Source organism: Pseudopipra pipra, chromosome W (genome assembly GCF_036250125.1).
Source record: "Pseudopipra pipra isolate bDixPip1 chromosome W, bDixPip1.hap1, whole genome shotgun sequence".
Lineage (NCBI taxonomy): Eukaryota > Metazoa > Chordata > Aves > Passeriformes > Pipridae > Pseudopipra > Pseudopipra pipra.
In genome coordinates, this window is record NC_087580.1 from 5643623 (window position 1) to 5667591 (window position 23969).

Here is a 23969-nt window from a genome sequence, read left to right on the forward strand (position 1 = left end):
TATACCAACATATGTATATCTTAGGCTTCTGAATTGAAAACAGAAAACAATGTCTCTTTTTGTGTAAAAAAAAGGTCGACTGTGGAATGACAGAAACTACTTGAGTGTCAAGGAAATGGATGGTCATAGGGAAGCTGATTTGAGACATGAAAGTTTTAAAAGTGAGGCTAAAACTTTAACTTTTTTTCCTTTTTTTTCCTTCTGGTTTTACTATGTACTCACTTGGAGGATTCATGGGATCCTAGTTTACCTCTTCACTCTTCCCTTTTTCTTTGCTAAGCTAAGACAGTGGATGTGGAATTAGTCATTCAAATGGGAGAAGCATGCAAGGGTGTTTTGCACCAGGAATTGCTAGTTCATTTTGATCCCAATAAGACAGACACAAAGGTTGTGTCAAGGATACAGATTTGTGTCAAGGATCATTTCAAGTGATCCACCATAAAGAAGAGGATAATAAAGATAAAATGGCATCACTTCAGATTCTGGGAACCTGTACACTGGGACGCTAGGAGGTATTGAAAACACCTGAAGGACAATGCAGTCATCAGTCACAGCCAGCATGGAGTCATGCTTGTCAAATCTTCTGACCTTTTAGGACAAGGAAACCCACCTAGTTGACCAAGGGAAGCCAGCTGATGTAATCTTTTTGGATTTCACTAAAGCTTTTGATACGGTTTCTCACAGGATCTTTCCGGGCAAAATGTCCAGCCGACAGCTGGATAAACACATCATATGATAAGTAAGCAATTGGCTCATGGGTGAAGCACAGAGGGTAATAGTGAACGGGGTGACATCAGACTGGTGACCTACCCATAGTGGAGTTCCACAGGGCTCCATCTTAGGCCCAGTGCTGTTCAACACTGTCCTCGTTAGAACAGCTAGGACCAGTTCATCACTGTGTGGGTGTAACATCCACTGTGTATTCTACACCCTCCATGTAATTTCCCAGAAACTGTTAACAATAGACCATTTGCAGCAGCTGCCCAGAGCACACCTGACTCCTCAGGCTGTAGTTATGGGTGATGTTAACTCCCCTCCAGGGAGTCATTAGCACCTCCACACCCAGCCGGAGGGATCATGTCTGCTAACGGACCACCAAGGATTCCAAAAATATCTCACCCATTGTGGAACTCCCCACCCTGGGGGAAGTACTGGGCATTCCTGCCTGAACTTGAGTGCATATAATATTGGGGTCTTGGGACTTCTGGTACCATTCGTTGGATCCAAAGGAGGGCCAGAACCTCGACCAGACTGCAACCACCACTCTCGACCGGACTGTGATCACCACTATCGACCAGACTGCGGTCACCACCCTTGACCGGACTGTGACCAGCACTCTCACCAACAGGTTTTTCCCTCTCCTTTTACTTTGGACTCAGGGGGGTCCAACGAACACCGCTCCGTTCGTGCCCCAGGGTGCTGGGGGGTTTGTGGGTTAAAACCAATTGTTCATCTGTATAATTGTATTTATTGTATAATTTTTATTAAATTGTTATTCTGACATAATCTCTTTTGAGTTGAGTTCATTTCCCTTGCCAGTTTACCTTTAAACCAGCACAAACACCTTCATAAACTTGGATGCAGGACTGGAAGGGATACTAAGTAAGTTTGCAGATGATACAAAATTGGAAGGAGCTGTTGACTCCCTCTAAGGCAGAAAGGCCCTGCAGAGAGATCTTGGCAAATGAGAGGGCTGGAACTTCACTTGAGGACTTCACAAACCGTATGATGTTTAACAGCAAGTGATCGATTCTGCAGCAGGGATGGGGCAACCCAGGATGCACAGAGAGACTGGGGAATGAGAAAGCAGTGCTACAGAAAGGGACCTGAGGGTCCTGGTTGATGGCAAGTTCAATACGAGCCAACAGTACTCTGGCAGCCAGGAGAGCCAACCGTGTGTCCTGGGGGGCATCAGGCCAGGTATCACTGGCTGGTCCAGGGAGGGGATTGTCCCACTCTGCTCTGACCTGGGATGGCCTCACCTGCAATATTGGGGCAGTTTTGGGCACCACAATAAAAAAAGACATCAAGCCATTTGACAGCATCCAAAGGAGGGCATCGAGGATGGGGAAGGGCCTTGAGGGGAAGCCATGTGAGGAGCAGCTGAGGGCACTTGGTCTGTTCAGCTGGAGAAGAGGAGACTGAGGGGAGATGTCATTGCAGTTACAACTTCCTCGGGAGGGGAAGAGGAGGGCTAGACACTGATCTCTTCTCTGTGAGGACTAGTAACGGGAGCCTAGGGAATGGCCTGAAGTTGTGTCAGGGAAAGTTTAGAATGGATACCAGAAAGAGGTTCTTCACCCAGAGGGTGGTTGGATGCTGGAATAGGCTCCTCAGGCAGTGGTCACAGCCCAAAGCCTGAGAGAGCTCAAGAAGCATTTAGACGATACTCTCAGACACAGCTGCCCTTTTCTCCAAAGGCATTTTGCTCATTCATATTCACTTTGTCCACTTGGATGCCCCCAGATATTTTTCTGCAAAATTCTCTCCGAACCAGTGAGACCTTAGCCTGTTCCATTGCTATTCTATTTGTGGCTATCTTCATTACGCAACCTTAATGAGGAAAACACTCTTTTGGGTCTTGGTGGGGACAGCATGGGTTGTTGGATTCACAAATTCATCCGGGTTGTATTTGTTGTTCATCTTCCCTTCTGTGGCCCAAATGAACTCAACAATTTCTTTTGTGATGTTACACAAGTGATTAAATTAGGATGTACCAACACTTACATATCGGAGTTTATTATGTTTGTCAACAATGACCTAGTCCTCTTTATATGTTTCATTTTTCTGCTGATTTGCTACAATGTCCTACTAATCTGCCTGAAAACACTCGATCTCCAGAGGGGAGAGCAAAGCAGCAACTACCTGCGCTACCCACATCATTATTGTCTTTGTTATGCTTGTACTAGCTATATATATATTTACTGCTGGCCTTTCTACACGTTGCCTCTGGGCAATGTAGCGGCTGTGTTCCACACCATGGTTTTTCCCCTTATCACCCCCATGATCTACACCCTGAGGAACAGGGAGATGTTCAGTGCCATGAAATGTTTGTTGGTGCACTACTTTCTGGAGAGAAGGAAAGAGAAAGGAAATGCATTCATAAAGCACAGAATTACAGTATTCTTTTGTTTTGGAACAGTTTACAGGAGAGATTCATAGGTCTTATCAACGGCCCAGAATATTAGAGATATTTCTTATAGATAAATATTGAATGTCATTGCCTTGCTTTGTCAGGTCTAAATATTTCCAGTACAGTGAGTATCATCAGATTTTTATAAATAAATAGACATAAATATCTGGGGTGTAAAATAAGTTACTGCAGTACAGTAGGTAGACAACCTGTTTGTTCCTTTCTACTAGTGGATAACCAAATCAATATCAGAGCAAATAAGAACCAGGAAACCTTTTTCTTCCAAGTACTGGGCATTAGTATAAAATGGGAAATCTAATTCTTGTCCCATGTAGTGAGAAAGTTAGGTTTGATTCTTCAGGAGAAATTTCCTTATAATAAACTTACTAACGATAAAGTAAGGACAGGCAGCAGATTTTAAAGATCTTTGAAAATCATATCTTGACTAATACCTGAATTGCACTCTTGGGACATGAGTGGAAAAGAGACAAGGAAAGGAAAATGGATCTGCCTGAGGCCACAGTCCCATGGAGAGCTCAGCCCTGCACTTGGCCACTAGAGCTGTTCCACAGCTCATGGGCACCCCCAGAGTGGCAGCAGAGCCTCTCTGCTCTCCATAGCAGGGCCTGCCCTGGACACAAAGGTGTAAGGCCAGGGATGGGGAGGCCCAGGATGAGGGACTATGGGGATCCTGTTTCTCCAGTGAATGGGGCCTTCCATGAGGGCAGCACGCACCAGAGTGGTGCCCGAGCTGAGCGCAGCACTGGGCTGCATCCGGACCTTCAACCTGCCCAGGGAGTCCTGGAGCCCCATGACGGAATGTTGCCAGTAGAAGGCATAGCCCATTCCTGGGGAGCTTTGTCAGTGAACAATTATATTGAAGCAATTCTATTAAAGCTAGCAAAACAGTTATTAAGAGATTAGATCTTATTAGAGATCGATGTTACTCACTCCTACCAACAACCGTGGGCAAATCTATTTTGCTCAGCCTTGAGGAGTGACCTTGAGGGGCTTCCCCACTCAAAGGAAGGATCTTCAAACACCTTAGGGAGGTATGCTAGAAGTCCTTGGTATGCAAAAGTGGGACTGGACTTTTATTGTATAAAGTGATTGACTATCAGTCATATACATCTTTAGATGATGTGTTTTCAGGCTTACTCAGTATTTTACTTAACTTTCCTAATTAATTTTTTGAAGTACTCTTATTTTCCACCCTGTGATACCCCACTATAGCCAGCATTTAGTAAGGTTTTATCATAAGCTTCTATAGTGGGAATGCAGCTCGGGAAAATTACTGAAACTTTGAGTTTTGTTAAAAAAACTATAATCAACCTTGATATGCTTCAATGATCTCAGACCTGGGGAAGAGAGATATTGCTGAAATGAGACACAAGGAATACAGAATTTATGTACCAAAAGGACATAAATTTTGCAGAACCCTGAGACAAAGAAGGAACTAACAAAGACAATTTGGCAATTGTACTGAAACCCTGTCTATCTGGGAGAAATAATGAAAGCACCTAAAACATGGACTAATAGCATGAGAAGCAAGAAAACAATAACTAAGATAGAATACTTATTAATGAACTGAATGATGCCATTTATAGCCTATGAACATTAATTTCTTTGTTTGATAAAATGTGTAAATTGTGAAAAGTTTTGAACTTGCACGAGCATCTTTAGAGGAGTGATCCCCCATGAAATAAAGTATTACCTGCTTCCTAGTACTAAAATAGTATTTGAGAGTTTGATTCATCCTACCTGACATTTTGGGCTCCAGTAGTGGGTCTGATAGTTTGGCCAAGCTGGTCTCAGCATTCTTCAACACTAAAAACAGCAGACCCTCCTTGCTCACTCCTATCAGTGATCAGCAGACCATCCTTGCTCAAGCCATCATTGACACGTCATAAACAAGACACAGCTGGAGCTGCTATATCCCTGCTTAGGCAGAGCATCCAGCTCCAGCTGGCACAGCTTCCCTGAGCAACACTTGACTGGCACTCCGTCACTTTACACTAGAAAAGCCCTGTTCCCAGATTTTAATTGGGAGGGACTTCGAACAGCTCCGTCTTGGAGTGTGTGTGGGGATTCCTCCCTTGAGTGGGGACAGCCATCAAGGTTACTCCTTGAGCCTGAGAGAAAGCGATTTGCCCATGGCCGTTGGCAGGGGTACCATCAATCTCTACTTAATATTTGTTTTCTTAGCTTTAATATAATTGCTTCAACAATGCTTCCAAATACTGCACTATGTTTGTAGCTATAATTGTCTACAACGTGGAATAAATAATTCTGATTACAGTATATTAGTATTTATTATTTTATTATTTTAATAACATTTATTATAACATTACTATCTATTGCTGAATATATAACATGTAATAATGTATTATAAAATATTACTTCTCTATATATTTCCACATTATATTTCTATATTTCTATATATATTTCTCTCTCTATATATTCTATATTTCCAAATATTTGTCTATATTTCTAATAATATTTCTATATTATTATAACTCTCATCTACTTAGATAAATCATTCACTCAGGTCTGAGAAGGCGTATCGAAAACAAGGATGCCTTGGCTAATAAACGCAGTGCTAGTCTTCTGTTCTGCTTGAGCCAGGGCCATAATCCAATGCCATCATTGCCAGAGTGCCCTGAATGCTTGTCTGTCGTGAATCTCTGGGGCGTGGAAACCCTCCTCTTCTTCTCTGAAGGGCGGTAGTCTGTGTGCTGCCCAAACTGGCTGTGGCAATCACAGCCCCGCCATGTTGATCTTCTCTGCTCTCTCTGCCTCTGTCGGGTTTGCTCCCGAGCAGCCCGGAGCATGAGAGCCTGCTTGGAGCTGGCTTTGGAGGGCCCTGGAACTGCGGGATTCACTAAGACTTGGTCATAACGTGGAGGACTTGTTCTCTCCCTCTTTCTCTTCCGCAGTGAGCGGTCATAGTCTGTGTACTGCACAAACCGGCTGCGAAGGTTGTAAGTTCCCCGCACAGATCTGCTTGGCTCCCTCTGCCTCAGCAAGGTTTGCTCCTGAGCAGCCCTGGGAGCGGGAGCCCACCGGCAGATCCTCTTGGAAGGCCTTGCAGCTGTGCTATCCCTAGGACCACGGTCACGACTTGGAGGACCAGTTCTTCTCTCTGAAGCGTCCTCATAGTCTGTGGTGTCCCCAGACCAGCTGCGGAGATCCCTGCCCCACAGAGGGAATCTGCTCCGGGACCGCTCCCTGCCAGTGTCCTTCATGCCCTGCAAAGAGAGCTGTGGAGAGTTCCTGCCCTTTTCTCCTGAAAGGATCAGAGCAGTGGGGAACCCCTACAAGTTCTGGGACAGGACAGTTTGGGGCCTCCAAAAGGCTCTTTTGGAGGGCTACTAAGACCAAAAGGCCAGAGGCGCACAAAAGGGATGGATCCAGGTGGGATGCTTTGAGAGGGAGCAGCGTTGTGGCTGTGAAGAAAGGTGCGGTGTGTGAGGGACAAAAGAGAAATGCTGAGATCCCAGAAAGAAATCCACTATTCCTCTGATGCCCTGACCCATGACCCCAAAGTTACCTTTGTCCTACCAGTCAGAGCCTGTGGTCCAACAGAGCCCGCCTGCTTGCTGCTGGCCACACACTGACTGAGGAAGGAAGGGGCATGTGATGGTGCCAGTGAGGAAGAAGGCCTTTCTCCAATTCTCAGATCAGAGCATCTGGAGAAAAACAAAAGAGTGATCTCAGTTTAGAGCTGTTGTTGCAACCTCCTCTGGGGTTCAGTCATTTTCTCAGAGAGGCTTCTATGACAGAGAGAAGACTTAACCAAGGACACTAATGGGAAACTCAGCTAGGGTCTTCCCACCAAGTTTGCCTCTGTCCCAACAAAAACCTCATCTCTAGACCTCCCACAGCCTCCATTTCCTAAATTCACAGACTTGTTTGGGTTGCAAGGGACCTTTAACTTTATCTTGTTCCACCCCGCTGTGGTGGGCAGGAACACCCTCCACTATTCCAAGGTTTCTCCAAGCCCTGTCCAACCTGGCCTTGAACACTTCCAGGGATGGGGACCCCACAGATGCTGTGGCAACCTGTGCCAGTGTCTCAGCACCCTTACAGCAAAGAATTCCTTCCCAATATCTATCTTTTGTATATTTTCCCTCCCCTAGGGATTTTCTGACACAAATGCTGAGCCTTTGTTAGTCTTCTTCTTTAGCTGCTGGTTTCTGCAGAAGGTCCTTGTAGTCCATAAATCTTGTGTTCCAGATCTCCTCCTTCAACAGGACATCTTTCTCTGACAGGCTTTCTCCACTGAAGCATAACAGGGTTAACTTCAACAAAACTTACAGTTTTAGGACTTTTCCCAGGCTGTGTTCTCCCAAAGGAGCTTATGACAATTTTTACTCCATGCTGGCTAAAGTTGATTTAAGGCTGAACGCACCGCCTATGATGTGTGTTAAAAAAAACTAATCAAAAAGTTAATTAGGAACACTAAAAAAATTAGAAAAGTTTTATGATTTCCAACAAGCCCAAAACAACATAGGCCAAGTGCAGAAGGGACAAAACTCTCTCTATCCATTGATGCCAGGAAAAGGCAACAGTAGTAAAACTCAATAGCCACAGGTGCTATTAAGCCGGTATTTGTTTATTTCGGCCGGACGTGCAGGGGATAGCTCCGCCTAACACGCGCGTGCCCTCACCATCCAGAGTGGGAGTCTGGCTAAAGCTGCGGCTGATCAAAACCTAACCAACCCTAGCGGCAGGAGTAAATGTGAAGCTGCTAAAAAGCCATCCCGGAACGTTTTCAGAGCTTGAGGACAAGACAGCAGCTGGGCGGGGGCCAGCAGCCAGCCAAGGTCCTCCCAGCGCAGCCTCTGAAGGGTTCCTTTGGCTGTCCCAGTTCACGGTCAACCCATGGCTGTATCCTGGGGGCAGATGAAATTAATTGGAAATGAACCCATAAGAGTCCAGGTGCTTTGCTAAGAGTCTCCCTGATAGAAGTGGCAGTGAAACCCTCAGCGTCTTGGGGGCCCGAAAAGCTGTGACCTGGCTCAGTTACAGCCCTGAGCAGGCTTTTACTCCTCAGGCCATGTGGCTCAGGGAAGGTGTGGGAGCTCTGTCAGAGGATGACTAGTCCTTTGCCACCAGCACGGGGGGAGGTCCAGTGGCTTCCACCTGGCGGACGTGCCATGTGGGTTCCTGTGCCCAAGAACCATGTGGTTCCATGTGGTTCCATGGGGTTCCATGTGACCCCATGTCACAAAGGGGCAGAGATTTGGCACCCATCCGGTATCCTGAGGAGCGCGCCAACGAAAATCAGTTGGACAGAGTTGGCCTTCGGGATAACTCAGCTCCTTCCTTTGCTACTTGTGTGCCTGCCTTTTTTGGATGGTTTATTGTTTACTGACCATTTCTCCTCCACTTTCCTCCTCTTTCAAAGGTAATGCTTTGACTTTTGGCCCAGATCATAGAGCAGGGTATATGGGATAAAAGTATAGGCTGATTTATACCTTCCTAGCTGTAGGCTGAGCTGTTGCAACTTTTAGAGGCTGACCAGGTATGACCTAGGCTAAAATTCCAGTTTGCTGATTCTTGGGTTTTTTTCCATAGCCTAGGATAGGTAAGCAGGGAGGTGACTGTAGTCTGAGGGGATGGGCTCAGCCCACCTTGATTGCTGTGGGAGGGAGGCAGAAAAAGGAGAGCAACAAAGGCAGCAGTTAAAGTAGTGGCTGAAAGACGGTCACTCCTAGGAGGTGGGAAAGCCAGAGGGCTCTGTTGCTGAAGCAGTGTCAGGAGAGTAGCAGGGCCTCTTCAGAGAAGGTAACGTACATGGGAGCATTTCAAAAGGGCCTTTGAACCCGCTGTGAGTTGGTGCCCCGCGCCTGATCATAAGGGCGTGAGCTGCAGCTCAGCAGCAGTTACAAGCACCACTGAAAGACTTGGTGGGGGATGCCGTTCTGCGTTTATTTAGAGTTTTGATACTTTCGGTGAGCTACAGTAATTTCTTTGCAACTAGGTGACGGGATTGGTGCTGTTCTCTTTCTGGAGAGAAAGACATCCTTGGTCATCTAAAGAATTGCACTCTCTTCCTGAGAGAGGCAATGGCCACAGCAGGGAACGACTCCTGTGAGTAATAGCTTCACCAGCAGGTTTGGACTTTGTGAACTGCCACAGACAACTGACATGGCTGGGGGTCAAATCCCGGAATGATGTGCTCACAACCTAGAGTGATCTCTGGGATGTTTCCTGAGAGCAGTCAAACTGACCCCCGTGTTTACAATTAGACCCAGGAAAACACCTTTTGTCGCTCCTCTGACACTAGGTACAAGACTTGGAAAGCTGCCATTGCTCGTAGAGAGGTCTGCCATCCTTTTGGTTACCTTCCATGCTCAGTATTTACTTGTTTTCAACAAGTTACAATCAGGAAAAGGGATGGCTTCACTGATAATCCAGTCTAGAACTCTACTGAGAAAGGAAGGTAGCCTGCGGCCCAGAAATCAGATTGTGGGTTTGTTGGACTCTCAGCAACGTAAAGAGGGGAATGGATTTTTCCAAAACAGTAAATTTAAATGGCACTGTTTAAGCTTCCCCTGATGTTTTTGGGTTGGCAGTTGAAGCAGATGGTCCTGAGTGCTCCTGTAGAGACCTCACTGTTTAAATATGCCTTTGTGCCTCATTTCATCTCTTTCCAAATGGAATTTCCCTGCAGTCATTGCTGAGGGAATGACTCCACCACAAAGTATCCTCTTTCCCCCAGAGAAGATTTGCATGGTCTGGCAGCAAAGACAGAGTGCTGGAGCAGGACTCCTCAATGTGGGCAACACATGCTTCCTTAATGCTGTCCTGCAATGCCTGACATACACCCCGCCGCTGGCCAACTATCTGCTCTCCCGGGAGCACAGCCAGGCCTGTGAGTACTCTTAGGGACATCTCCCTGTGAATCTGTTCATCAAATCCCAAGGATTCCCAGAAGCTGAAATTTGATTTAGGAGAAAAGCAGCCCTTTGTCAGCCCCAGAACTTGTGTTCTTTGTACATTCAGGAGCCACCTGTCCTATCCAGCTGTCTTATTCTTCATGAAGGCACATCTTTCTAGCTCTGGGTCTCTATTCCTGCAAGTTAAAACCTCAGTTTAGCATTCCTCTGAAGAACATTTTCTATGCACTAAAACGTCCCGTGCTTGTTGAAACACTGGGAGGAGTGGCATATTGCACTGGAGTGGGAGTGGAAGAAGAGGAGTATTCCACCACTAGGGATATTTTGCTAACCAGAGGACCTTCTCTCCCTCCCTCCTCAGGTCGCCAACAAGGCTTCTGCATGATGTGCATCATGGAAGCGCATGTTAACAAGGTCCTGCATTCAGTCAGTGCCATCCTGCCTTGGGCTGTTCTCAGGGGTTTCAGATATATGTGATTTCAGGTTCTTTGACAGGTTTTCTTCCCTTCCTGTAGGAGACAACTACTAACTTCCTGTTTCTTAGTCATAGGAGAACATTTTCAGCTTGGCAGGGAGGAAGATGCCCATGACTTCTTATGCTGTACTGTCAATGCCATGCAGAGAGCTTGTCTGAGTGCAAGCAACGAGTAAGCACAAGCAAGTTACCTTTACAAAGTCCTGAGCCCTTTGGACTCCTTGATGTGGCCTCATCAAGGAAAACCTACAGCCGGGGCTTGGAGGAAGTAATGCTCTGTCTTACGACTTGTTTCCAGCTTGGACATATCATCTCAATCTACTACCATTGTCCATCAAATATTTGGAGGCTTTCTGAGATCCAGAGGTATGTTTCTACAACTACTGCTCTCCTTGGCACTGCCTGTGCCCTTCTGTCTGCCTGTGCCTAGCAACTGCCCCTGGGACTAGCAGGACAGGTACAATGGACACAAAGCAGTACCATCGTTCAGCTCACCATTGCTCGGCATTTTGATTTTTCCTTCCAGTCATCTGCTTCAGCTGCAAAGCCATTTCTGATTCCTATGAGGCCTTCCTGGATGTCCCCTTGGATATCAAAGTAAGAGGTTTTGCAGTTGTGCTTCAAGACATGGCAAGGCTTTTCAGAGTCAACACATTTGTCCTGAAAGCATATACTGTGAACACAAGAGGTCTTGGTGGTGGATGGGAAGGGGAACGGATGTTGTCCTCCTGCAGAGGCCATGGCACTGGTCTCTCTGTAGGTGCTGGCTTGAAGCTGGACAAGCACCCATTATGCGCTCTGCACCCCTGACATATCCTCATCATTCTTTCCTTTGCCCTCCTTCAACACCTGTCTGGCTTCCAGGCTGATGGGTTGGATTGTTTTCACTACTGATGACCCTACATAACATCAGTAGCTCAATGGCAGGTGATGGAGAGAGGGAGCTCTTGATTGCCCCTGAGAACCTCTGGGACAGGGGACATGTTCAGCACCACACTCTCTTTCTGGCTCCTTCTGGATACAGCTTGCAGATTCATGGCGGGTCTCCTCAGCATCAGCTACAGGGGTTTTCTTGTCAGCTCCTGGAAAATGTTTGGGCCAGGGCATTTGCTGTAGCTCAGTGCACCGATTTCTCAATTCTCCAGGCAGCCTCATCCCTCACTACAGCTCTGGAGGACTTTGTAACACCTGAGCACCTGGATGGGGAAAACTGCTTTAAATGTAGCAAGTAAGATGATTACTAACAACATATTAACACGAGACTCTGTGTGAGGGGGCTACAAGTCATTGAGCAGAAGTCATCTTCTCGTGGAAGTTTACTGCACACTGATGAGACAGAGTTTTGTTTGTCTCCACAGCTCTCTTTGCAGGGCATGAAGGACACTGGCAGGGAGCGGTCCCGGAGCAGATTCCCTCTGTGGGACAGGGATCTCCGCAGCTGCTCTGGGGACACCACAGACTTTGAGGACGCTTCAGAGAGAAGAACTGGTCCTCCAAGTCGTGACCGTGGTCCTAGGGATAGCACAGCTGCAAGGCCTTCCAAGAGGATCTGCCGGTGGGCTCCCGCTCCCAGGGCTGCTCAGGAGCAAACCTTGCTGAGGCAGAGGGAGCCAAGCAGATCTGTGCGGGGAACTTACAACCTTCGCAGCCGGTTTGTGCAGTACACAGACTATGACCGCTCACTGCGGAAGAGAAAGAGGGAGAGAACAAGTCCTCCACGTTGTGACCAAGTCTTAGTGAATCCTGCAGTTCCAGGGCCCTCCAAAGCCAGCTCCAAGCAGGCTCTCATGCTCCGGGCTGCTCGGGAGCAAACCCGACAGAGGCAGAGAGAGCAGAGAAGATCAACATGGCGGGGCTGTGATTGCCACAGCCAGTTTGGGCAGCACACAGACTACCGCCCTTCAGAGAAGAAGAGGAGGGTTTCCACGCCCCAGAGATTCACGTCAGACAATCATTCAGGGCACTCTGGCAATGATGGCGTTGGATTATGGCCCTGGCTCAAGCAGAACGGAAGACTAGCACTGCGTTTATTAGCCAAGGCATCCTTGTTTTCGATACGCCTTCTCAGACCTGAGTGAATGATTTATCTAAGTAGATGATAGTTATAGTAATATAGAAATATTATTAGAAATATAGACATATATACGGAAATATAGAATATATATAGAGAGACATATATATAGAAATATAGAAATATATATAGAAATATAATATGGAAATATATAGAGAATAATATTTTATAATACATTATTACATGTTATATATATTCAGCAGCAGATAGTAATGTTATAAGAAATGTTATTAAAATAATAAAATAATAAATACTAATATACTGTAATCAGAATTATTTATTCAACGTTGTAGACAATTATAGCTACAAACATAGTGCAGTATTTGGAAGCAGTGTTGAAGCAATTATATTAAAGCTAAGAAAACAAATATTAAGTAGAGATTGATGGTACCCCTGCCAAGGGCCATGGGCAAATCGCTTTCTCTCAGGCTCAAGGAGTAACCTTGATGGCTGTCCCCACTCAAGGGAGGAATCCCCACACACACTCCAAGACGGAGCTGTTCGAAGTCCCTCCCATTAAAATCTGGGAACAGGGCTTTTCTAGTGTAAAGTGTTGGAGTGCCAGTCAAGTGTTGCTCAGGGAAGCTGTGCCAGCTGGAGCTGGATGCTCTGCCTAAGCAGGGATATAGCAGCTCCAGCTGTGTCTTGTTTATGACTTGTCAGTGATGGCTTGAGCAAGGATGGTCTGCTGATCACTGATAGGAGTGAGCAAGGAAGGTCTGCTGTTTTTAGTGTTGAAGAATGCTGAGACCAGCTTGGCCAAACTATCAGACCCACTACTGGAGCCCAAAATGTCAGGCAGGATGAATCAAACTCTCAAATACTTATTTTAGTACTAGGAAGCAGGTAATACTTTATTTCATGGGGGATCACACCTCTAAAGATGCTCGTGCAAGTTCAAAACTTTTCACAATTTACACATTTTATCAAACAAAGAAATTAATGTTCATGGGCTATAAATGGCATCATTCAGTTCATTAATTAGTATTCTATCTTAGTTATTAATTTCTTGCTTCTCATGCTATTAGTCCATGTTTTAGGTGCTTTCATTATTTCTCCCAGATAGACAGGGTTTCAGTACAATTGCCAAATTGTCTTTGTTAGTTCCTTCTTTGTCTCAGGGTTCTGCAAAATTTATGTCCTTTTGGTACATAAATTCTGTATTCCTTGTGTCTCATTTCAGCAATATCTCTCTTCCCCAGGTCTGAGATCATTGAAGCATATCAAGGTTGATTATAGTTTTTTTAACAAAACTCAAAGTTTCAGTAATTTTCCCGAGCTGCATTCCCACTATAGAAGCTTATGATAAAACCTTACTAAATGCTGGCTATAGTGGGGTATCACAGGGTGGAAAATAAGAGTACTTCAAAAAATTAATTAGGAAAGTTAAGTAAAATACTGAGTAAGCCTGAAAACACATCATCTAAAGATGTATATGACTGATAGTCAATCACTTTATACAATAAAAGTCCAGTCCCACTTTTGCATACCAAGGACTTCTAGCATACCTCCCTAAGGTGTTTGAAGATCCTTCCTTTGAGTGGGGAAGCCCCTCAAGGTCACTCCTCAAGGCTGAGCAAAATAGATTTCCCCACAGTTGTTGGTAGGAGTGAGTAGTAAAATCGATCTCTAATAAGATCTAATCTCTTAATAACTGTTTTGCTAGCTTTAATAGAATTGCTTCAATATAATTGTTCACTGACAAAACTCCCCAGGAATGGGCTATGCCTTCTACTGGCAACATTCCATCATGGGGCTCCAGGACTCCCTGGGCAGGTTGAAGGTCCGGATGCAGCCCAGTGCTGCGCTCAGCTCGGGCACCACTCTGGTGCGTGCTGCCCTCATGGAAGGCCCCATTCACTGGAGAAACAGGATCCCCATAGTCCCTCATCCTGGGCCTCCCCATCCCTGGCCTTACACCTTTGTGTCCAGGGCAGGCCCTGCTATGGAGCGCAGAGAGGCTCTGCTGCCACTCTGGGGGTGCCCATGAGCTGTGGAACAGCTCTAGTGGCCAAGTGCAGGGTTGAGCTCTCCATGGGACTGTGGCCTCAGGCAGATCCATTTTCCTTTCCTTGTCTCTTTTCCACTCGTGTCCCAAGAGTGCAATTCAGGTATTAATCAAGATACGATTTTCAAAGATCTTTAAAATCTGCTACCAGTCCTTACTTTATCGTTAGCAAGTTTATTATAAGGAAATTTCTCCTGAAGAATCAAACCTAACTTTCTCACTACATGGGACAAGAATTAGATTTCCCATTTTATACTAATGCCCAGTACTTGGAAGAAAAAGGTTTCCTGGTTCTTATTTACTCTGATGTTGATTTGGTTATCCACTAGTAGAAAGGAACAAACAGGCTGTCTACCTACTGTACTGCAGTAACTTATTTTACACCCCAGATATTTATGTCTATTTATTTATAAAAATCTGATGATACTCACTGCACTGGAAATATTTAGACCTGACAAAGCAAGGCAATGACATTCAATATTTATCTATAAGAAATATCTCTAATATTCTGGGCCGTTGATAAGACCTATGAATCTCTCCTGTAAACTGTTCCAAAACAAAAGAATACTGTAATTCTGTGCTTTATGAATGCATTTCCTTTCTCTTTCCTTCTCTCCAGAAAGTAGTGCACCAACAAACATTTCATGGCACTGAACATCTCCCTGTTCCTCAGGGTGTAGATCATGGGGGTGATAAGGGGAAAAACCATGGTGTGGAACACAGCCGCTACATTGCCCAGAGGCAACGTGTAGAAAGGCCAGCAGTAAATATATATATAGCTAGTACAAGCATAACAAAGACAATAATGATGTGGGTAGCGCAGGTAGTTGCTGCTTTGCTCTCCCCTCTGGAGATCGAGTGTTTTCAGGCAGATTAGTAGGACACTGTAGCAAATCAGCAGAAAAATGAAACATATAAAGAGGACTAGGTCATTGTTGACAAACATAATAAACTCCAATATGTAAGTGTTGGTACATTCTAACTTAATCACTTGTGTAACATCACAAAAGAAATTGTTGAGTTCATTTGGGCCACAGAAGGGAAGATGAACAACAAATACAACCCGGATGAATTTGTGGATCCAACAGCCCATGCTGTCCCCACCAAGACCCAAAAGAGTGTTTTCCTCATTAAGGTTGCGTAATGAAGACAGCCACAAATAGAATAGCAATGGAACAGGCTAAGGTCTCACTGGTTAGGAGAGAATTTTGCAGAAAAACATCTGGGGGCATCCAAGTGGACAAAGTGAATATGAATGAGCAAAATGCCTTTGCAGAAAAGGGCAGCTGTATCCTGGGCCATGCTAGCAGCAGTGATGCCACCATGAAAAGTGAAGGGATTCTTTCCTTTTATTCAATACTTCTGAGATCTCATCTGAAGCATGGTGTCCTGTTTTTCTGCTCCCTAGAACAAAGAAGATACTCCTATACTTGAGTGAGTCCAGGGAAGGCCATAAAGATGGTGAGGAGCTGGTGCACAAAATGCACAAGGGAAGACTGAGAAAGGTGTGTTTTGCGGGTTTGAAAGGAAAAGGCTCAGGGAGATTTTATCACAGAATCACAGAATATGCTGAGTTGGAAGGGACCCACAAGAACTATTGATTGAGTCCAGCTCCTGACCATGCACAGGACCATCCTGAAGAGTTGGACCATGTGTCTGAGAGTATCATCTAAATGCTTCTTGAGCTCTCTCAGGCTTTGGGCTGTGACCACTGCCCTGAGGAGCCTATTCCAGCATCCAACCACCCTCTGGGTGAAGAACCTCTTTCTGGTATCCAATCTAAACTTTCCCTGTAACAACTTCAGGCCATTCCCTAGGCTCCCGTTACTAGTCCTCACAGAGAAGAGATCAGTGTCTAGCCCTCCTCTTCCCCTCCCGAGGAAGTTGTAACTGCAGTGACATCTCCCCTCAGTCTCCTCTTCTCCAGCTGAACAGACCAAGTGCCCTCAGCTGCTCCTCACATGGCTTCCCCTCAAGGCCCTTCCCCATCCTCGATGCCCTCCTTTGGATGCTGTCAAATGGCTTGATGTCTTTTTTTTATTGTGGTGCCCAAAACTGCCCCAATATTGCAGGTGAGGCCATCCCAGGTCAGAGCAGAGTGGGACAATCCTCTCCCTGGACCAGCCAGTGATACCTGGCCTGATGCCCCCCAGGACACACGGTTGGCTCTCCTGGCTGCCAGAGCACTGTTGGCTCGTATTGAACTTGCCATCAACCAGGACCCTCAGGTCCCTTTCTGCAGCACTGCTTTCTCATTCCCCAGTCTCTCTGTGCATCCTGGGTTGCCCCATCCCTGCTGCAGAATCGATCACTTGCTGTTAAACATCATACGGTTTGTGAAGTCCTCAAGTGAAGTCCCAGCCCTCTCATTTGCCAAGATCTCTCTGCAGGGCCTTTATGCCTTAGAGGGAGTCAACAGCTCCTTCCAATTTTGTATCATCTGCAGACTTACTTAGTATCCCTTCCAGTCCTGCATCCAAGTTTATGAAGGTGTTTTTGCTGGTTTAAAGGTAAACTGGCAAGGGAAATGAACTCAACTCAAAAGAGATTATGTCAGAATAACAATTTAATAAAAATTATACAATAAATACAATTATACAGATGAACAATTGGTTTTAACCCACAAACCCCCCAGCACCCTGGGGCACGAACGGAGCGGTGTTCGTTGGGCCCCCCTGAGTCCAAAGTAAAAGGAGAGGGAAAAACCTGTTGGTGAGAGTGCTGGTCACAGTCCGGTCAAGGGTGGTGACCGCAGTCTGGTCGATAGTGGTGATCACAGTCCGGTCGAGAGTGGTGGTTGCAGTCTGGTCGAGGTTCTGGTCCTCCTTTGGATCCAACGAATGGTACCAGAAGTCCCAAGACCCCAATATTATATGCACTCAAGTTCAGGCAGGAATGCCCAGTACTTCCCCCAGGGTGGGGAGTTCCACAATGGGTGAGATATTTTTGGAATCCTTGGTGGCCCGTTAGCAGACATGACCCCTCCGGCTGGGTGTGGAGGTGCTAATGACTCCCTGGAGGGGAGTTAACATCGCCCATAACTATAGCCTGAGGAGTCAGGCGTGCTCTGGGCAGCTGCTGCAAATGGTCTATTGTTAACAGTTTCTGGGAAATTACATGGAGGGCGTAGAATACACAGTGGATGTTACACCCACACAGTGATGAACTGGTCCTAGCTGTTCTAACGAGGACAGTGTTGAACAGCACTGGGCCTAAGATGGAGCCCTGTGGAACTCCACTATGGGTAGGTCACCAGTCTGATGTCACCCCGTTCACTATTACCCTCTGTGCTTCACCCATGAGCCAATTGCTTACTTATCATATGATGTGTTTATCCAGCTGTCGGCTGGACATTTTGCCCGGAAAGATCCTGTGAGAAACCGTATCAAAAGCTTTAGTGAAATCCAAAAAGATTACATCAGCTGGCTTCCCTTGGTCAACTAGGTGGGTTACCTTGTCCTAAAAGGTCAGAAGATTTGACAAGCATGACTCCATGCTGGCTGTGACTGATGACTGCATTGTCCTTCAGGTGTTTTTCAATACCTCCGAGCGTCCCAGTGTACAGGTTCCCAGAATCTGAAGTGATGCCATTTTATCTTTATTATCCTCTTTATGGTGTAAACTCTACTAAATCACTTGAAATGATCCTTGACACGAATCTGTATCCTTGACACAACCTTTGTGTCTGTCTTATTGGGATCAAAATGAACTAGCAATTCCTGGTGCAAAACACCCTTGCATGCTTCTCCCATTTGAATGACTAATTCCACATCCACTGTCTTAGCTTAGCAAAGAAAAAGGGAAGAGTGAAGAGGTAAACTAGGATCCCATGAATCCTCCAAGTGAGTACATAGTAAAACCAGAAGGAAAAAAAAGGAAAAAAAGTTAAAGTTTTAGCCTCACTTTTAAAACTTTCATGTCTCAAATCAGCTTCCCTATGACCATCCATTTCCTTGACACTCAAGTAGTTTCTGTCATTCCACAGTCAACCTTTTTTTTACACAAAAAGAGACATTGTTTTCTGTTTTCAATTCAGAAGCCTAAGATATACATATGTTGGTATAAATTCATTGTTTTGACTTCAAAAACAAACCTACAGCAATGAAGATGTCTAAGTGATAGGTTGCCTCTTTCTATGGCAGAAATCTGGTTTAGAACAGATAAACTGTGTATTTGAAGCAAAGAGAAACCTTACCCCTTCAAACTTTCAAATAAACTTTCTTCACAAAATAGAGTTGAAGAGCTCATCTGGGAAATCTCTTCATCAGAACTCACCAGAAGATTAATGTCTTAAATATTTGCGTAGTACTTCTCATCAGGTCCATTGTCCCCTTCTCTGATAATTTCTTGCACTCATCCTAGTGTGTTTTTAGGAAAGCTACACAGAAATGTTTTCACGATATTCAGAGAATATAGTGAATTTCATCTTATCACAGGTAAATACATCTGCAAAGCAAAGAACTATTTCTGTATTGATGGACAGGACATAGAGGATACAGTAGCAGGTGATTCACGTGAGCTGGATACCAAACCTATCTTAAAATGATATAAGAAAGAATCTGAAGAGAAACAACCTTTTTTTTTTAAAGGCTGAATTACCTGGAGGATTGATTCAAAGCTGGAAGGCAGAGATTAATTTTTGGGTAAGTGCTGGCAAATCATATTGTCCTTCCAGCAGTACACACAATATCAAAGCTACTACTACATTTAATATAATTCATAAACATATTACATATTTCTATTTTTGACTTTTAAAAGGCTTGTTTCACCTCTTTGTTCCTCAAGCTGTAAATCAAGGGGTTCATCATTGGAGACAACAGTGTGTAAGAAAGAGAAAACAATTTGCTACTGCTGCTTGAATAAGAAGCTTTGAGTCTCAAGTAGGTCACAATGCCAGGTCCGTACAACAGAGTGACCACGACTAGGTGAGAAAAGCAGGTAGAGAATGCTTTTCCCTTGCCCTTCACTGATGGTATCTTGAAGATGGTGTGGAGAATCTGGATATATGACACAACTACGAATAAGAAGAGGACCATGATGAAAAGGACAGCTATTACGTAGGTGGTGATTTCATTTTTACAGGTGGCCACGCAAGCCAACTTAAGCAGAGGCAGCAGGTCACAGAAGAAGTGATTGATCCCATTGGGACCACAGCATGGAAGGGTAAAGACGAAAGTTGTCTGCACTAAGGCCACCAAGACCCCGGTAAGCCAAGGCACAGCTGAAAGCAAGAAGCACGTGTTCCATCTCATCGTGGCCGTGTAGTGCAGAGGCTGGCACACGGCCACATAGCGGTCACAGGCCACGGCAGCCAGCAAACAGCATTCTGTCATCCCCAGGAGGGAGAAAGCATACATCTGTGTGGCACAGCCCCAAAAGATATGTTCTTCCTCTTTGTGAGAAAGTTCACTAGCGTCTTGGGGATGGTGGATGTGGCATAGCTAACCTCCAGGAAGGAAAAGTTCTTAAGGAAAAAATACGTGGGAGAGTGAAGGGCAGCATCTACCATAGTGATTGTGATGATGACGATGTTTCCCACCAAAGTACTGAGGTACATGGACAGTAACAGACAAAAGAGAGAGCCTTGGATCTCTGGAATGCTGGAGAAGGGTAAAAATTGGAGATAGGTCACCACAATGTGATTACTGCTGTCCATGTCCCTCAGGTGTCTTTTAACTGCAGAAGTCATTACATGTCCATTTTCTAGTTAATCTAAAGAAATACAAAATAGTAAATTGAATCTTTATAGATGTTACTTTCTAATAGGACAAGATCCCAGAAAAGGAAGTGTTGTGTTTAGGTATTTTTAGTGCTAAGGAGTGTTTAGTGGAGAAAAGCAAGGTGGTTTCCTTCACACAGCTTTTAATAAATAAGAACAGCTTTCCCAACCGAGTGTCCTTCACTTCTAGTCAATAAAAAGGAAGATACCTCTTTGTTATGATATTAGAATACTTCACTCTTCCTGCCTTTTGGGATGAGGATTATACTGTACTGCCCCACTTTTTGAAGTGGACTTTTGCCCCATTATCCAGTAGAGATCTGCAACTATAAACCCTTTGCCAAGCAAAGAAGGTTGGTCATTAAAACCCAGAAATTATGGATTTGTTGACAGAATGGGTGCTTGGCAATGAGTCCCTCTTGCTATCATTCTGTGAGTGGGGTTCATTCCAGGAAAGAATTACCTACTGAACACAGATAATCCTGTATACTCTGCACAGTACCACACAAAACTACTAAATAATGTGGATTGCACCCCAGAAAATTGCATTTGTTCCAGGCATTCTTTAGGAGGAACAGTTTTTTCAAGAATTAAACATTCCTTGTAATCGATCTTCTATTCCAATAAACCATTCACTTCATAGGCAGATAAGTCTCCCTTAAAGACAAGTCCTGTGTAGGTGGCAGAGAACAATAAGAGAAGAATGAATAAAATAAAGTAGCTCACGTGCCAATAGGAGAAGGCTGTGGTTAATATTTTTGGAAAAGCCACACTACAAACCTTAAGTATTTCTATCTGTCTATGTCCCCACTGAAAAATAATCTTTTGGATATTGACTGTTAGCAATTGTAGGAGTCAGTTATTTTTTTCTCATTGTTTAGGTGTGACAGAGCCCTCTCTCTGCTTTTCCTGTTAGGTCCTGGAACACGTTAAAGAAAAACCTATGAAACACTTGCATATCTATTTTAATCTGTTATTTTTTTACCATTCATGGCATTAGGCCATATCCTGCCTAAATTAAGGGATAAAAAATTGGTATGGAAACAAACCACATAGACCAAGCCCAGGAAAAAAGCTTTAGAGGTTTTGCAGGAGGAAAGAACTTATGCATTACTCATGTCTAACTCTGGCTTTATACTCTTTAATTAATGGTATGGGAAAGGTGTCCTCTGAGAGAACACATCATGCCAACTCAGATAGATCCTTCAGATTTCTCAGAAATTTTCCTCTCTGGATATTTCTGTCCTCTCTGGATATTTCTGTCTTTATTTAGGTGAATCATGCTATGCTTCTGTTTAATTAAACAAAGATATAGCACTTTCTAGTTGTCACTTACTATGTCCAGAAGACACCTGCATCACATTAGGTGGTTCTTCCCTGAAAAATCACTTTCCCTTTGTTGCTTACAGAAGATGATTGTAATGCAGAGGTCACTCTATAATCAATGACTAAAGACAAGAGTGGACAAAGACAGTTCTAAGGCCAGGTGAAATAGGATCAGTTTGGATGGGATATCGACGCTGTCAGTGTGGATATCCGTCAGTAATTCCACTTTTAATCAAATATAAACCCCAGATTTCTCTAACTGGCTGAACTTTGGTCAAAAATTTCTGAACATTACGAGTGGAACTTTTCTGTACTCATTCAAATACACAACATCTATTAAAAAAAATCTAAGTTCATCACCTGGGCCCTGTTTTGATCGGGGGGCTGGGAAGGGGCCAGGAGGAACAGGGGGAGCTGTTCTCCATCATGCGATTTATCTGAAAAGCTACAGCACGTGTCTGTCAGAGTCAGACCTGGGGATAGTCAAATCTCGATGCAGATTTACTCTGATCCAAGTTGAACTGGAGCCTGTTTCAATGATAATGGCTGATTGAAATGACATCCTGCCAATTAACAGGCTAAGTGCACACTGCTTTACCTCTGACTATGGAAGATGGACATTGTCTCTTTGGCATTTAAAGGGACATTGTGCTGAGATAGCCAATGCAGGGTTGCTAATGGATCTAAATAAGAAACCACATCATAAGACCACAACAAATGGCTAAATAAAAAAAATTAATAAGATATAATAAAAATCAAGATGAGTAACGAACAAATCTTGTCCCTTACAGTCCTGGAAACCCTGCTCTCATGCAGAAGGGAATGAATTTTCCCACGGTGTGCTGCATAGATCCTGTCCATAGAGGTAGCTCTCCCATTTGATCATTCAATCTATTATATAATTCCATCATAATGAAACAACTTTATTCTTAAAGGCTGTTCTCATGAGAACTTGTTTCACTTCTGGACACAGGCCAGGCCACGCAGGTAGTGGTGTCACCAGTAAGAGTGGAAGCTGCCTGCTTACCATGAGCTGCTGAGTTTAACCTGTGACCAAGAGATGAGCACAGCCCAGACCCGAGTGTCATCCTGGATGTTCAGCACAGCAAAGCTTAGGCCTTTTCAGGTGAACTGCTACATGCATCACTACTCCTAAACACATAATGGTCTCCTGCTCAGGGTCCATATAAGCTGAAGTGATTTTAAATGAAGATCATGGGTCTGTGGACAGAGAGTACGGCTGGAGACCATAGGGCAGGGTCGTTAAGGCCTTTTTGTGCACTCATGGTCTTCATATGTTGCTTTGCAATTTATCATCTCCCTGCAGATACCCACAAAGTTGTCCTAAGGTGCAGGTCCTCTAGGTTTAGATGACAAAGTTGATGATAATTCTGTGTCTGCATTCTTGGTTTGGGGGTCTGAATATCTTTTATAGTCAATGGAGAAAAACAGGCACTTCTATGGCTTGTTTCGCCTGATTCTGATACACTGTAAAGATTAAGAGGATCTCTCTCCCCAGAGGCTATAAAGGTCCTCTAGATGACTGACTCTGGCCAAGACCTTTACAAAGTTGACAGTTTTATTGAAGTGATTTGTGATCACTTGTAACTTGCAGCCTTTCCATTCCTATCTCAGCAGGATTTACAGTCCCATATGAATGTGGACTGTACCTCTGCTTCACCTTCAAATTTTGTTGAGAAAGCATAAATATGACAAGCTTACGTGACTACTGTCTCACTAATTTGGTGATAATTATGAAGTAATAGTAATTGTTTCAAAGTCAAAGACAACTCTTGATGTTGCATGAGAACATCTAGGTTTATATAGAAGTGTATTCCAAATTATCTAAAACTGGAGAGACCAAAAAGAGTGTCTGTGAATCAACTAATATACATACACCATAGTTAGTAACCAACCTGTGAGTAACAACTATGCTTTATTGCTGTAATCAGCATTAGCAAGTCTCAGTGGACTTCATAAATATATATATAGGATATAGTGCTGGGGAAAAACACCTCTCCTTATTCACTGCAGAATGCTCAGAGTAGAATGTTTTTCTGGAGACCTCATGATTTAGGACTTTTTTCTTCCTCTTTTCCACCACGCTACCCACAAGGTAACTTCAGAATACATGACTGCCGTAAGCTGTGTATGCCACAAGTAAATCCTTGTGCATGCAAAGCCTGTCTCTTGTAAGGGCCCTTTAACCCTCTTCATGCTGTATAGCCTAGCCATGAGTACAGTCACGAGATGCTTTGGACCAATTGACCTTGCATGCATCCCCAGAGTAGATCACTTAAATAACAGTGAAATTATCTTTGTTATATTCAAA

General features: G+C 44.4%; 2 protein-coding genes across 2 annotated transcripts in view; one reads left to right on the top strand and one right to left on the bottom strand.

The window, feature by feature from the left end:
- LOC135404423 (zinc finger protein 501-like) overlaps window positions 1–23969 on the top strand; it is a 127466-nt gene that overhangs the window by 26349 nt on the left and 77148 nt on the right. The window lies entirely within an intron of this gene.
- LOC135405232 (olfactory receptor 10A4-like) lies at window positions 19344–20291 on the bottom strand. Its single transcript, XM_064639902.1, is given in 2 exon segments — window positions 19344–19966; window positions 19969–20291. Coding segments are annotated over 2 exon segments (936 nt in total). The 5' UTR covers window positions 20282–20291.